Raw genomic sequence first — 14548 nt, forward strand, 5'->3', positions numbered from 1 at the left:
TTAATATTTTCCTCTGAGATGTAGTGGAGTAGCAGTAAAAAAAAAAGTACTGGAAATGGGAAATACAAAGTAAAAATACCTCAAAATTGTACATAGGTATGGTACTCGAGTAAATGTACTTAGTTACTTTACACCACTGACCGTCAATACAGCCATCACATCTCACATTAGCCCAGCAGTCCTCCCTCTTATTACGAGGACATGCCGGCAAACTAATTATACAACAAATTGGTGGCTAAGCAGAGCCATTAGTCACCTGTATTCATGTCTTGTAAACGTGTGAAAAAGAAAAAAAAAAGTTTGACTACTTCCCAATTAATTTATTTGCCGAGGCGCGGGATTATATTTTTTGTATTCAACTTTATCTGTAAGGGAACATGCACAGTGTTCAACATAAACATGTTGTTCTGTGTGTAATACATATTTTTCATATATTATTTTTTATATTTTACTCCTTTTTTAATCAGTTTCCTCTTTAGTTTAATTTTGCTACTGTGTGTAGTGTCTATTTGAAATGTTTGTGCCGGCAAATATTTCAAATTAAACTGTGAATTTGGGGTTGCCTCGTTCACATAGTAGGTTCATGCTTTTATTTTTGCGTACTAACAGTCACAATTAAAACAGCTCACCTTTTCTCCCTTGATACCTGAGTCTCCCTTCAAACCGGGTAATCCTGGTGGTCCCTGTGAGATCACAGTGAGGAGAAGGTTAACAGAGAGACACAGAAAGAGAGATGTTTTCTAAAATAGCAGAATATGGCAGATCCAGCTTATAGATCTGCTATTTTTCTTGGCGTGACACATTTGTACAACGAAGGGCATTAAAGGTAGGGTAAGTGATTTCATTTAAGTTTTGTTTTCATGTAGGTGACAGGCCTTCCTCCAATCATAGTCAAGTGGGGGCGGGCCTAGGTGCGCATAAGGCCCGCCCCCACTCGACTGGCTTGGCTTTAATGTCATTGCAGTTACATACCAGTGTTCATTTTTACAGCCATTAGTCTTAGACTTAGATTTAGTCTTTTGAATAACACAAATAATAGTCTTAGTCTAGTCTAGTCTTATCGACAAAATATAAAAATCTTGTAGTCTTTTAGTCGACAAAATGAACACTGATGGAGATACAAGGTCTTCCCGCCGTACGGCGATGATAACAGCAGAGAGAGAGAGAGAGAGAAAGAGAGAGAGAGAGAGAGAGAAAGGAGAAGAGCGTTGGTATTTTGTACTCACCATGGGTCCTGGGGGTCCATCTGGGCCCGGTGAACCGGGCAGCCCTTGCTCTCCCTGCACACAAATAGCAATCAGATCATGTTTTCACCTCGTCTCCCTCATGGATGCTAGACTCTGCGTTAGAACATGCTCTGTCCTTTTATTGCAACACTTCACCTTCATGCTGCGCGATAGCGCGCCCGCTCCGTCACCTGTAACCGGATTAGCTTTCCTCGCGGGACCGCGCTACGCGACGCTACGGAGGTACAACATAATATATACTTACGACGGGACCGGGGATGCCCCGCAGCCCTTCAGATCCTTGCTTGCCGGGTGATCCCTGGGGGCCGACGGGACCCGTCTTCCCTTGGGGGCCTTCCATACCGGGCTCTCCCTTTTTTTGAGCAGAAAGCACAGAGAGAGAGAGAGAAACGTATAAACGAATCTTTGTGGCTTCTGTTTACAAAACACCGGAGACAACTACTAACTATAACTACTATTACATTTTAACAGCGATTCGATACATATCACAATACATTGTTGACGATGCGATACATGGACGGTATTGGTTCATTCATGGTGATACGATACGATTCGATTCAATGATTTAAAATTGATATTGTAACTATTTAGCAAAGACATTGAATCTGTGTGAATTTTTAAGTTAAAAACGATATTTCGATACAGTTACTATATCGTTACACCCCTCGAGACATATATTGTCACTGTCGGGCAGAAACCTCGTAACTCCAAGTCATTTATTTCGTAAAGTAAAGCCCTGCTTCATCGTAGAAGATCTGTCGCACAAAACCAGTGAAAACTAGCTTAGATCGTTTTTAAAATGATAAATGCGAAACGAACACTTTTGGACATACAAGGTTTTCACCCGACTGACAACGACGATCTGCATAAGACCACTGGTTGTGGGTCGCGGACAAAATTTGTATGGGTCCCTTCCTTTTTTTGTTTCCAACATTTCGGTTAAATGATTATTATTTCAGAAAATGTTCAAAAAAACATTACCAAATTTTTTTTTTTCATGAATTGAAAAAAACGAATGCAATATTTTTTTTTCAGTAATTACATGGAGAAATCAAAGATCTAAGAATGCCATAAATTAGAAAAAAAAACTATGTTTGAATAGTAGTGAAAAGAGCTGATCTACAAGCTCGCAACGTGGCGCGAAGCGACATGTTGCAAGCTTGTATATCTGCTATTTGCACTCTTAATCTCTCTTTCGGGTCTCGACCCGAAAAGCTTTGGTAAAAACACGGGTACAGAGATGAGAATGTGCTGGCGCCACAGCTGTGAGCGTTTCCTACTTTGGTTCCCTTTTCTCCTAGTCTTCCCTCGGGTCCCGCGACTCCAGGGGGTCCCTGGGAAAGAGCAGGGGGAGACAGAAGTGAACACACAGCGTATCCAGGAAGTAAACATTAGCATTTGGAAGCTGTTAATATTTCATAGTATAAAAGTGAAAAAACTAGGATTGCACGCAGGCATTACTTACTCTCTTTCCTGGTGGGCCGGATGGACCGGACTCTCCGGTGGGTCCAGGTGAACCCTGTTGCGAAGGTGAAAGGGACATTTCATTGTACGTTCAAGTACATTTAGCCAGGGGAGTCTCCCAAGGCTCAATACTAGGCCCGTTCCAGTTTTAGCGTTACACTAAATGTCTTTGGCAAAGATGGCCGACCTGCAAGCTCTCAACGTGTCATGTTGCGAGCTTGTACGTCGGCTATTTCCACCGAATGTTCGCCTCCCAGAGAAGGGACGGATTCAAGTCCTTAAAGCAATTGTGACCTGCTGTTTTTACCAGCATGTTTTACCTTAAAACGCGTATTAAAATGTTTAAACTGAAAACTGGTAGCTAGGTTTCTTTCTCTCTGTGTTCTGTTGCATTTTGATTTAGTTCAGGGACTTTCCTGTTAATCGTCACCTCTTTTGGAACGCAACAACCAAAGTGTTCAATGGTAAATGGTAGAACAATACAAACACAAGGTGATACAACGACACCCTCCCCTGGACGATGACAAGTTCGTCCAGAGGCCAATTAACTCACTTTTCTGAACCTAAAACTACAGATTAAAGAAAAACCACTGAGTGTTTAAAAAAAATGTTTAAATGTGTTTTCTTTTGTGTGTGTGTGTGTGTAATTGAAGCCAAGAAACATGAAAAAAGCCATAGACCAGGCCTTTAAGGCCCTGTCTGAGTACATTACTGATTTAAGTACAGTAAAGAATTTATGATAATATATAAAAAAAGATAAAAGTTAAACTCACAGCTTGACCGGCCTCTCCGTCATCTCCCTTGTCACCGGGCACTCCGTCTAAACCCTGCGTGAAGAAGGAACGAGGATGTGGTGATGTTGCAACAACCTCTTCATTAACATTCAAATCCTCAAATAATAATGCAAAATGTAAGGGATTTTTCTTTTATTACTTACAGCCTGACCGGGCTCTCCGGGGGGTCCAGGATCACCAGGGAAGCCACTTGGACCCTGGAAATCCACAGTATGTGTTGCATTAGGCAAGGACGAAAGCATGGAAGGCACAGCACCAACACAGTAGCCCTATTTAACACTTAGCTGCATCATTACTGTATGCTTTGTGAGCTGGTAGGTAAGCAATTTTCTCTATTTTCACATTATTTACTATTTAGTCAGGAACACTCCCGTCTAAGTAGAGTAACCATTTAGAATGGAATACAGTTAATCTTGGCGTTAAAGGGCTCCACGTTCGGAGATGTTCCCTGAATTTTGTGCATGCTTTCTGAGCATGCTAAGCAAAATCAGGGAACGCAAACAATACCCCCCATAGGGATACAATAGCAGAACAATAGCAATACATTGACATGTAACTTAGTCAAATCACAGTATTTGAGCTTAACCACATTGACATGTAACTTAATCAAACAATCACAGGCATTTGAGCTTAGCCAGACTGATGCAAAGGTGGAGGCTGGGGTGGAGGAGGCAGCTAGCAGCGAATGATTCCCGAAGCTTCAGAACCAAGCATAGGTAGAGAAAGCAAGCCATATTTAAAGGAGTCTTCTCTACTGATTGAGAGCTTTGATTGGAGTATGACAGTCATGTGACGTAATGACCAGCAGATATGATAATGAGGAATGAGAACAGAGCTGACCGACAGCTGACTACAGCTGGGTGGGACGACTCCTGTGTCCTGCATAAACTAACGCTGACGCTTCATTTATACAACACTAATTTTAAACATTACTAGATGAATGCCTGATCTGTTTATGTCTATTAACCCCTATAGGCTAGGTTGACCGGGGTCCATCAGGGCTCTGTACTCGATCCAATCCTTTTTTCTCCCCCCCTCTACACAAAATCTCTTCACCCCCAGAATAGGGGGGAGAACCCATCGCAAACTCCATTAAAACAACAGCGGGCGGAAATCGGGAGCTTGAGGACTTACGGGACTGCCTTTGGGACCGTCATCTCCGGGTGGACCCTTGGGCCCGGGGGGGCCGGCAGAGCCGGCGGGACCGGCCTCTCCCTTCTCTCCTCGCTCTCCTCGTGCACCCTGGTGACGGCAACACAAGCCATGGTTATTAGCATAGTCGCGTTCAAAGGCAACGGGGCCTTTGTGCGCGAGGGGGATTATTATTCATATTTACATAAGCACGTCTGAAAACAAAATGTCAACGGGACAAACAGCACGGCGGATTATTATGAGAGACGGAGAAAAGGCTGGTGTGGTAATATTCTTTTGTCATTCAAATTAATTCTGTGCTTTGCTCTGATGACTGGCAGGTGGTTGTCGTTCAGTGATGGTTACTGTCGCCGCACTTCCACTTCTTATAGTCTATGTAATATTGTTTTATACAGGGACGTGCAGAGAATGTTAGAGAGGCAGGGGCTGACATTTCTAAAGGGGCCTTTTGGTGAAACTATCTTGATACCATACTGAACTAAGAATAATCAAGTCAATACTGGAGATGTGGCGTAACGGCATGGATTTCTACACAGAGACGGCATTTCTTTCAAAATAAGATGCTGCATTCAAGTTCAGGAGAGTTTGGACAAGGCAATTCTCTTGAATGCCTTCCATGCCATACCTGGCATGGAAAGGGGGGCATTTGCATTTCTTTCACCATAGTAAAAACTACATTAATGGTCAGGGCACTTTTTACAGACTGGTAAAAGGGCAGGGGCTCAAGCCCCCTTTGATGTCTATGTGTGCACATGATTTTATAGACTCTTGACTCTTTTCACCGCATCAAGCTAGCGGTCTACAACAGAGTCCGTCTGTGTGTCCAGAACTGATCGCACAAACCGATCAGCGGCAACATTCATTATTTAAATTTCAATATTCGAGACGACCGACCGTCACGGGATGGTCACGTGGCGTCCGAGGATCCACATTGGGAGCCACGTGGGTTCCTATGCAGGATCCCGTGAGATCCACTGTAATAACGCCCCAGTTTGTTGGCCGACTGCGCTGTAAAAATAGCGGTTCTGTTCTGACAGATAGAGATCACTCACCGGCGGGCCAAGTTCTCCCTGAAGACCCGGCTCTCCTGTCTCACCCGAGTCTCCCTGGAGAGAGAGAGAGAGAGAGAGAGAGAGAGAGAGAGAGAGAGAGAGAGAGAGAGAGAGAGAGAGAGAGAGAGAGAGAGAGAGAGGGAGAGAGAGAGAGAGAGAGAGAGAGAGAGAGAGAGAGAGGTACATTAAATATATGAGATGCCGTATAGTATATCACACAGCTTATTTGATGATCTAACAACATTTAACCCATTTAGGCCTAGAATTATTGAATGCTTATACCAGTGAAAAATAGCAGATATACAAGCTCACAGCGCGGCACCGAGTGCCGCGCTGCGAGCTTGTAGATCTGCTATTTTTTTTAAAGTCGTGAAAATGTGTCCAAATCTTTGAATATGTGTATCTTCAAAGTGAACGTTTGTAACTCAAATTTTGCTTCTGGGTGGTCCCTGGAACTAAATATTTTGAGATGGTGGTCCGTGGCCAAATAAATATCATTTTGCGGGTCCTTCACATGAAAAGGTTTGAGAACCACTGACATGGTAGTCTCTCAAGAACAGACTAACTGAGCTCCAGTGAAGTGAAAAGGACCTTTTCTTTGCCAATGGCTGGCCAGATTGCTGACATAGAAACATAGGGTTTTAAAAAAATCTTAGAAGCATTCAAAAGACACTTGTAGAATCGGGTCAAAATTCAAATTTTCACGATTTTTCAAAAATGGCAGATCTACAAGCTCGCAGCGCGGCACTCGGTGCCGCGCTGTGAGCTTGTATATCTGCTGTTTTTCAATAGTTAAAGCATAAAATAATGATACACAATAATACCCGTTCTAAATGGGTTTAAAAAAAAAAGACATCTCCTCATATTATATTACAGCAGCCAGCACTGTCCCAGACAGTGTCCTGGGTCACCCGGGGGACAGAAAGAGATGACAGCACACATTTCAATCCATCAGGTGCAAGCCAGATAGGGTGGCTGGGGGCAGGAGCTGTCTGTGTTAGAGATGGGATTTATGGCTCTTTGAAGTGAGCCGGATCTCTGGGATCCATTCCTTTCAAAGAGCCGTTCAAAAGACTTCAACCCTATATACATTTATTTCGGACGTACTGTATATACTAGGTACGGTACATACCTGCCATTTGAAAATAGCTGATCTACAAGCTTGTAGATCTGCTATTTTCAAAAAGATTTTTCTACATTTTTATTCATTTGAAAACCTGTGAAACAGGACATTCTGCATAATGAGTACTTTATAACAGTAAGACTGCCTAAATTGGGAGATAAGCGACCGTCAGGTCGCATACACTAGAAGGCAATGGTAGCCAATCAGGAGGGAATATGGGAAATGGGACAGATCCATGTTGATGACATGACGTTAGAGATACTGTGTACCACTTTGTGTGATTTTAGGGCAAAATCTGTAGAAGCAGTGTCCAAAAATGTGTTTTTCAAAAATCGTCCAGATGGTGGCGCTAAATGGGACATTTGATATCAATACTTTTGTACTTTTACTCAAGTATATTAACATTCCAAACTTCTACTTGATTACAGTATTGATATTTTTAATTAAGTAAAGAGTACTTTTCCCACCACTGTTCATTTAGACAGAAACGGCTCCCTACTGTGAACCGGATCCCATCGTTCATTTCAAAGAGCCGTTCAAAAGACTTGATTCGTTCGCGAACGTCCCACCTCTAGTCTGCGTTGACCCCGGGGTTGTCCATGGACTCTGGGCCCATATATCTCTGCCTCCTCCCCCTTGTCTTATTAGACCATGGCCCTGTGGGCTCGCCTGTACGCAGTGTGTGCTCTCGTTGATCACTGTCACATACTGCACCGTACCGTACGCCTGTACCCAGGGGCGTCACACAAGGGGGGGGGGAAGTGGGACTGAGTAACTAGGGCCCAAGGTGGAGGGGGGCTTTCGTTATTTTATGCTTTAGCTATTGAAAAATAGCAGATCTACAAGCTCACAGCGCGGCACCGAGTGCCGCGCTGCGAGCTTGTAGATCTGCTATTTTGAAAAGTCGTGAAAATGTGTGCAAATCTGAATAAATGTGTTTTTTAAGCAAACATTTGTAACTCAAATTTTGCTTCTGGGGATCCCTGGAACTAAATATTTTGAGATGGGGGTCATGTAATTTTGGGGGTCCTTCACGTGAAAAGGTTTGAGCACCACTGACATAGAAACATAGGTTTTTAAAAAAACGGATTTGAGAGGAAGGATTTTCAAGGATATGAAGAACATTAGGGGCCCACAGTGAATCCTTGTACCCAGGGCCCAGAATGTGGTGCGACACCCCTGCCTGTACCGTGTCTGCTGGGAGGCTCTATAGATCATAGATATGCAGTCTGCCTCGCGAGACAAAATGTTAGCCTTACACTAGCGGTTCACAAGAGCAGAGCCCAGGATTACAGGTTAGGTAAATGGCACTGGGTGAAAAAAATGGGTTACAAAAATCGTGGGATAAAAAAAAAAAAAAAAAAAAAAAAGCACATCCAAAGAGGGCTGATTAAAAAGGCTGAGAATCACTGGCCTAACGGGCTGTCAACGAGACAGGACAGCACTGGGAGCAGGAGTTCAGCCTCGAGGCCATCAGGTACCAAGCTGGTCCTGACCTGTATCCTGACAAGCATATCTTCAATCTTGATTAACCGGCCGCACACAAATCACACTCTGGCCTCCTTCCCAACTCCTGCTTGCTTGCTTGCCAAGATGTACTTTAGTGTACCTCCTCCTCCCCAGCCCTCCATATGGCTGCTTAAATGCATGACTGTTTTCCGAAATTACCCGGGATCCGACCCGGTCCGAGCCGGGTAGCCGGTCCATTCACGAGCAGTGACCTTGGTGCGGGCCGGTGCCGTTACCGTCTGTCCCGGTTCCCGGTTCTCTGGCCGTTAGAACAGCGGTTCCATGATACCCGAATGGACCCGGCGAGTGGCTGTTACATCTGTCAATCACCCCCGCTCCCCCCTTTTTTCTCCTCCGGTCAGTGCCATTGGCTGCCTTGCTGCGTCACGTGACTTGTCAGGAACTAGTGGCACTAGTTTTAATGATAAACAAAACCATATACTGTATGCTCTGCTGCGACATAAATTAACAGTGGATTATCATTAACAAGAAGAAAGATCTAAAGAAAACGTGGATTTATTGTTCCTGTCCGCATTGATTGACTGGGAAATACGTTAATGTCCAGGGGCGAGCAGCAACACGCAACGGTAAAATAATATTTACACCTCTTTATAATAACTCATTCGGACCTCTACCTGCATGTGAAGCAGTGTTACTAAAACGATGGCGAAAAATGTCTGTCGACTACCTTTTGTTCACTGAGGAAGTATTCAATCAATCAAAAACTCTATCGCTCACGGCGCCGACTGGCCTACCGGTCCAGGCGCGTGCCCACTAGGCTCTGATGCCCGACGTTGTGTCGAGGGTTCGAGTGCCGTGTCACTCCCCCTATCTCTCTCCCCGTTTCCTATCAATAAAGGCACGAAAGCCCAAAAACAAAAAACTCTGTCGTTCACCATTGTATTATCTTTTTTTTTTTATAGTTGTTGTGAACTCCTGCCAGCCACTCGACGTCGAATGATTTTTAAAGCCATATTTTTATGGTTATTGTTATGGTTATGGCGTTCAGCGTGAACGGCTCCTTACACAGCGCGCCGCATCCTCATATCGTCGTTGTCGGGTGGAAACCTCGCATCTCCAAGTTTCAAATGTGTATGTTCTTTCGCGAAGTAAAGTCCTGCTTCATCTTACAAGGCCGTCTCACCAAAGTAGTGAAAACAGCCGGTCTACAAGCACCGCGAGGCGTTGTGGGCTTGTAGATCGGCTGTTTTCACTAGTTTGAATAATTTTTCAAATGAAAAATGCAAAGCGAACGGTTTTGGACATACAAGGTTTTCACCCGACAACGGCGATACACAGTTAGTGCGCTGCGTCTCGGAGAAGCTGTGCACGAGGCCCCGACTCCATCTTTATAATGTCCTCACTCACTATCAATCAATATGAGGGGCAGCCATTAAAATCTGTTGAGGGCTAGAGCATTATAGTGAGTATGAGAGATAAAGCTGCTGATCACAGATACACATCCGCCAGAGCCATCATCTAATGCAGTGGCGGAAAGTAATGTACTTAAGTACTGCGCCTAAGTACAATTTCGAGGTGTTTGTACTTTACTTGAGTATCTGTACTTTTACTCCACTTAATTTATTAGAAGAAAAAATGTTACTTTGATACTTACGATTTTGATTATTATTACAAAACATACATTAACCACTTCAGCCATATATACTGTACATTTTGGCCATTTGAAAATAGCCAATCCACAAGCTCACAATGCATCGCATCACCTGCTAGCCTATTTTCAAAAGATCTTTATACATTCTGCCTAATGAGTTTAGGCAGAATGCCTACTTGCTTTTGATACCAATACTGTTCTACTTTTACTCAAGTACATTTTGAATTCCGGATACTAACAGAGCATTTTCTAAGTTGCAGTATTGCTACTTTTACTTAAGTAAAAAAAAATAAAAAAAATAAAAAATGTTTTGGTATTTTTTCCACCACTGATCTAATGAAAGATGCCGGATCAGCTGAACGCCAGATTAGCTGAACAAGCAACTCGTGTTGGACGTGAGGCCGTTGTCAGGGGTGTCACACCAAATCCTGGGCCCTGGGTACAAGGATTCACTGCGGGCCCCCCATGAATGTTCTTCATAGGGGGAGGAGGTTTAACCCATTTAGACTACGCATTAACACGCCTTATTTTGTGCTTTAACTATTGAAAAATAGCAGATCTACAAGCTCGCAGCGCGGCACTCTGTGCTGCACTGCAAGCTGATTAAGGCCCCTCCACTGTGGGCCCTAGTAACTCAGTCCCACTCCCACTCCCCCCCCTTGTGACGGCCTTGGCTGTTGTTTGTCAAGGAGATGGACAGGACCGTCCGTCCGTCCGTGGGGACATTCTTCAGGGGGGGGGGGGGGCGAAGGTGATTCTATTGACTGAACCGGATGAAACAAATCACGCCGCCACCGCCGCCGCAGAGAGAAAAGTGCTGAGAGTGGGTAAGTGCTCTGTAGTGTGTAGCGAGCTGGGCCAACGCCACACCACTGTAGTGTGTAGCTATAGCTGGGCCACGGCCACACCACTGTAGTGTGTAGCTATAGCTGGGCCACGGCCACACCACTGTAGTGTGTAGCTATAGCTGGGCCACGGCCACACCACTGTAGTGTGTAGCTATAGCTGGGCCACGGCCACACCACTGTAGTGTGTAGCTATAGCTGGGCCACGGCCACACCACTGTAGTGTGTAGCTATAGCTGGGCCACGGCCACACCACTGCCACGGCAAGAGGACTCTTCCTAATGAAGAGCCAAAGCACAAATAAGAGCCAGAGTTTTTTTTTACCCATTAAGACCTGAGGCACAGGGACGTGCAGAGAATGTTTGAGGGGCAGGGGCTGACATAGCTCTGGTCCATCGCGTCACCTCCAGTGACGCTCTGACAGACCCGTCGGCAAATGACTAGACCGCGATTTCTCAGCCCCTACCAGCGCTCAACTTCAGTCAAAATAAACTAAACTACTTCACTAGTACTCACCAAACCAAAGGTTGTTTTGCGTTGTTGAAAGTCTATTCTCCGCGGTGGTGAACCCCTCAGCACCCCACCTACTCTGTAAAATACATTATTTTCGTCATGAAATAAAACGCACCCACCTCGAGCCACCTAGCGGCCACCGCAGACACAATGGTTCACAACCCGGAAATAAGAGGCGGTCGAGTTGGATGCGTTTTATTTCATGCCAAAAATAGTGTATTTTGCAGATTGGGTGGGGTGCTGAGGGGCTCACCACCGCGGAGAATAGACTTTCAACAATGCAAAACTACCTTTGGTTTGGTGAGTGGTGAAGTAGTTTTGTTTATTTTGACTGAAGTTGAGTGCTCGTAGGGGCTGAGAAATCGAGGGTCTGTCAGAGCGTCAGTGCAGCTGACGCTCTGGACCAGAGCTAGGGCTGACATATCTAAATGGCCCTTTTTGTGGAAATATTGAAAATGGGTTTGGCGAAAGGGCCTTTTCTGTGTGGAGTTTGCATGTTCTCCCTGTGTCTCCTAGGGTAGATACCCTCACAAAAAACATGCAGTAATCCTGGTCTCTATACTGCCTCCCCCTGGCCAGCCAGGGGGCATCTGATGGAGGGGAAAGGAACCACACGCTACGTCCATCCCAGGGAAATCCCCTGTCAGGTGAAAAGAAACAACTTGGACTCCTCATGCATTGAAGGAAGCATGAGGTCAGTCTCCCCAGGCGCGGCAGAGGGAGAGCAGAGCCCAGGATTACATAGGCAATTGGCACTGGGTGAAAATGGGTTACAAAATCGAGGAATAAAAATTATAAAAGAGAAAAGTCTCCATGGCATGAGTAATCAATAGAAAAAAAGTCATTTTGGGGGTGAACTACTCCTTTAAAGTGGTTAAAACCTAGCATGACACTTGATGCTTTGCCGGTCTTAATGGGTTGAGAGCTCTATTCAATAATGATCCGGCCATCTTAGCGCTTTCACGCACAGCGCCTGCCTAGAGTGTTTATTCATCTCCATGCAGCGACAGCAGTCACTACTCGTCTGTCACTCCACGCCGCAGGAACTGATCCACTCCCCGGGTTTAAAAGGAAGGGAATGATATGGGCGTATAGGCACCATCAAATATTAATAGCAGCAAAAGCCCTGCGAAAAGGAATCAGTCACAATCTTCCCCGACTACGCCTGGGCACTCAAACTGACAATTACGCCGCTGGCGGCACTGAAGCCGCGCTATAAAACATAGCTAAAGTGATAAACAAAGCATTTATCTCATGGAGAATGTCGCAGCAACGGTCCCTGTTGTAGAGATCCATTTGCGAGAATGGTTTACCATTTTGAACACAGGCGGTTGTTGTTTGTACTCTGAGCTAAACAGAAAAAAGTGTGTACAGCGCGTTCCGTTACTTGGTACGGCGCGCTGAGGAGCAGAGCTACACTTAAACAACAATGCAGCACTCGGGGACTAAAGCATAAAAAATAGTGTCGGGGCTGAAAACTTTTGTTAGGCCAAGTTCCAATCTGTGATTTGTGAAACAGAGCGGAAGGCGCTGGCATAGAAACTTGTAAATGTTATTTCAGTCAGGTAACTCAGGATATGTTGAACAATGTTTATTACTAATGAGTATACAAGAGTGTATGTCACATTTAATTTGGCGTTTGGCTCTGCTGAATGTTCTCCCTGCTTAGCAGCAAGCAGCACAGAAGAACATCATTAACCATAATGAGCAAGGAGATATATAGATATATAAACAAAAAGCAGACAAATAAAATGTATTATGACAAGTAATAAAAGTTGAAAAAAGTGAAAAGAAAGAACTTTAATCTAATGGAGAAAATGACTAGAATCAATGCTCTGTGGATGAACAGGAAGTAGTGGTAGGGTGTGACTCAAAGGGATCTGGCGCCCTCTACCTTGCATTCTACTTTGTGCAAAAGGAGAATGGAGTGAACATCACTGTACCTTCTCGCCGACGGCACCTGGGTTTCCGATACCACCTGGGGGTCCCTGGGGGCCGTCCGCTCCTGGGGGTCCGGAGGGGCCTCTGGGGCCAGGAGGGCCAGGTGGACCCTGGGAGAGACAGAGGAGGTGTGAGAGTCTGACCGGCATGAAACACATTACTTTGTCATCAAAGGCATTCGTGTTTTACATTATCTACTGTCTATGTACTGTGTGAATTTACATGACTTTCTGTTGATTTTCTTTTTTTTAATGTTTGGAACGTATGCTGCCGACGATACCCAGATGTAAATGAGCTCCTAGGTGTCGGTTTTAAAAATGATTTAACATAGTGAAAATATCCGATCTACAAGCACACAACGCCTCGCACCGCGAGGCGTTGTGTGCTTGTAGTTCGGCTGTTTTCACTAGTTTTGTGCGATAGTCTTGTGTGATGAAGCAGGGCTCTTTAAACTTGGGACATACAAGCTTTCCACCGGACAACGACAATATATATATGTATTGTGCATTGTCTCCGTCAAATAAAGCATTTAAGAAAGAAGGTGCATTGGCCGCGTCGCGTACGACCCCATCGGCGAAGACATCACAACGATAAGCCGTCATAACTCCTTACCATTTGACCGACGTCTCCGGTTTCACCTTTCTCGCCGGGGGGACCGGGCAGACCCTGGGAAGAAAGAAAAAGAAAGAATTGAATGCCTTCGCTAAATCCTCCGAGATGAAAAAAAAAGTTTTTTAGCATTCATGTTCTTGTTTCCCCAACCTGCAGCCCCACGGGGCCCGGGGGTCCGGGGAAGCCTCTGGATCCTTCGTCTCCCTTCTGTCCGAACAGACCCTGCTGACCTCTGGGACCCGGCTCTCCGTCGGCACCCTGCACGCCCGGGGAGGAAGAGGAAAGGACGGACACGGGAGGAAACGGATGAGGTGAGTGAGGTGAACGTTGAGGGGTTCAATACTAATGGACTGCTTATCGTTTCCCAAATGTTGGGTCGGGGGACCCATGTGTGGGTCGTAGGGCATTCACTAAATATTCGAATATTCGAATATCAAAGTCACTATTCGACGTTGTTCACCGAAGTCGAATATTCGCTTATTTTTATTGTTTTCTCTTTAAAAAATATATAGTTTATAAAGCTTGGCTAGATAGGAAGTCATAAGAATGAGTTCTCAATGCCCCTGGTGGATGAATTTGTTAATCCTCTATACCGGGGCTTCTCAAACCTTTTTAGGCCGTGACCCCCAAAATAAACATATTTGAACTGGGGACCCCCACACTGACAAGCACTTGGAATTGTAG

General features: G+C 44.9%; 1 protein-coding gene across 1 annotated transcript in view; it reads right to left on the bottom strand.

Moving 5' to 3' along the window:
* Positions 1 to 14548, bottom strand: part of col5a1 (procollagen, type V, alpha 1) — a 245961-nt gene that overhangs the window by 30188 nt on the left and 201225 nt on the right. Inside the window, exons 49-60 of the mRNA XM_080743867.1 lie at positions 14015 to 14122; positions 13865 to 13918; positions 13255 to 13362; positions 5710 to 5763; positions 4640 to 4747; positions 3649 to 3702; positions 3485 to 3538; positions 2713 to 2766; positions 2528 to 2581; positions 1492 to 1599; positions 1227 to 1280; positions 630 to 683 (exon numbers count right to left, since the gene is read on the bottom strand). Of these exons, the coding sequence (XP_080599993.1) occupies positions 630 to 683; positions 1227 to 1280; positions 1492 to 1599; positions 2528 to 2581; positions 2713 to 2766; positions 3485 to 3538; positions 3649 to 3702; positions 4640 to 4747; positions 5710 to 5763; positions 13255 to 13362; positions 13865 to 13918; positions 14015 to 14122 (864 nt within the window). The remainder of the gene's footprint in view (positions 1 to 629; positions 684 to 1226; positions 1281 to 1491; positions 1600 to 2527; positions 2582 to 2712; positions 2767 to 3484; positions 3539 to 3648; positions 3703 to 4639; positions 4748 to 5709; positions 5764 to 13254; positions 13363 to 13864; positions 13919 to 14014; positions 14123 to 14548) is intronic.

This window comes from Nannobrachium achirus (assembly GCF_963921795.1).
Source record: "Nannobrachium achirus genome assembly, chromosome: 15".
NCBI lineage: Eukaryota > Metazoa > Chordata > Actinopteri > Myctophiformes > Myctophidae > Nannobrachium > Nannobrachium achirus.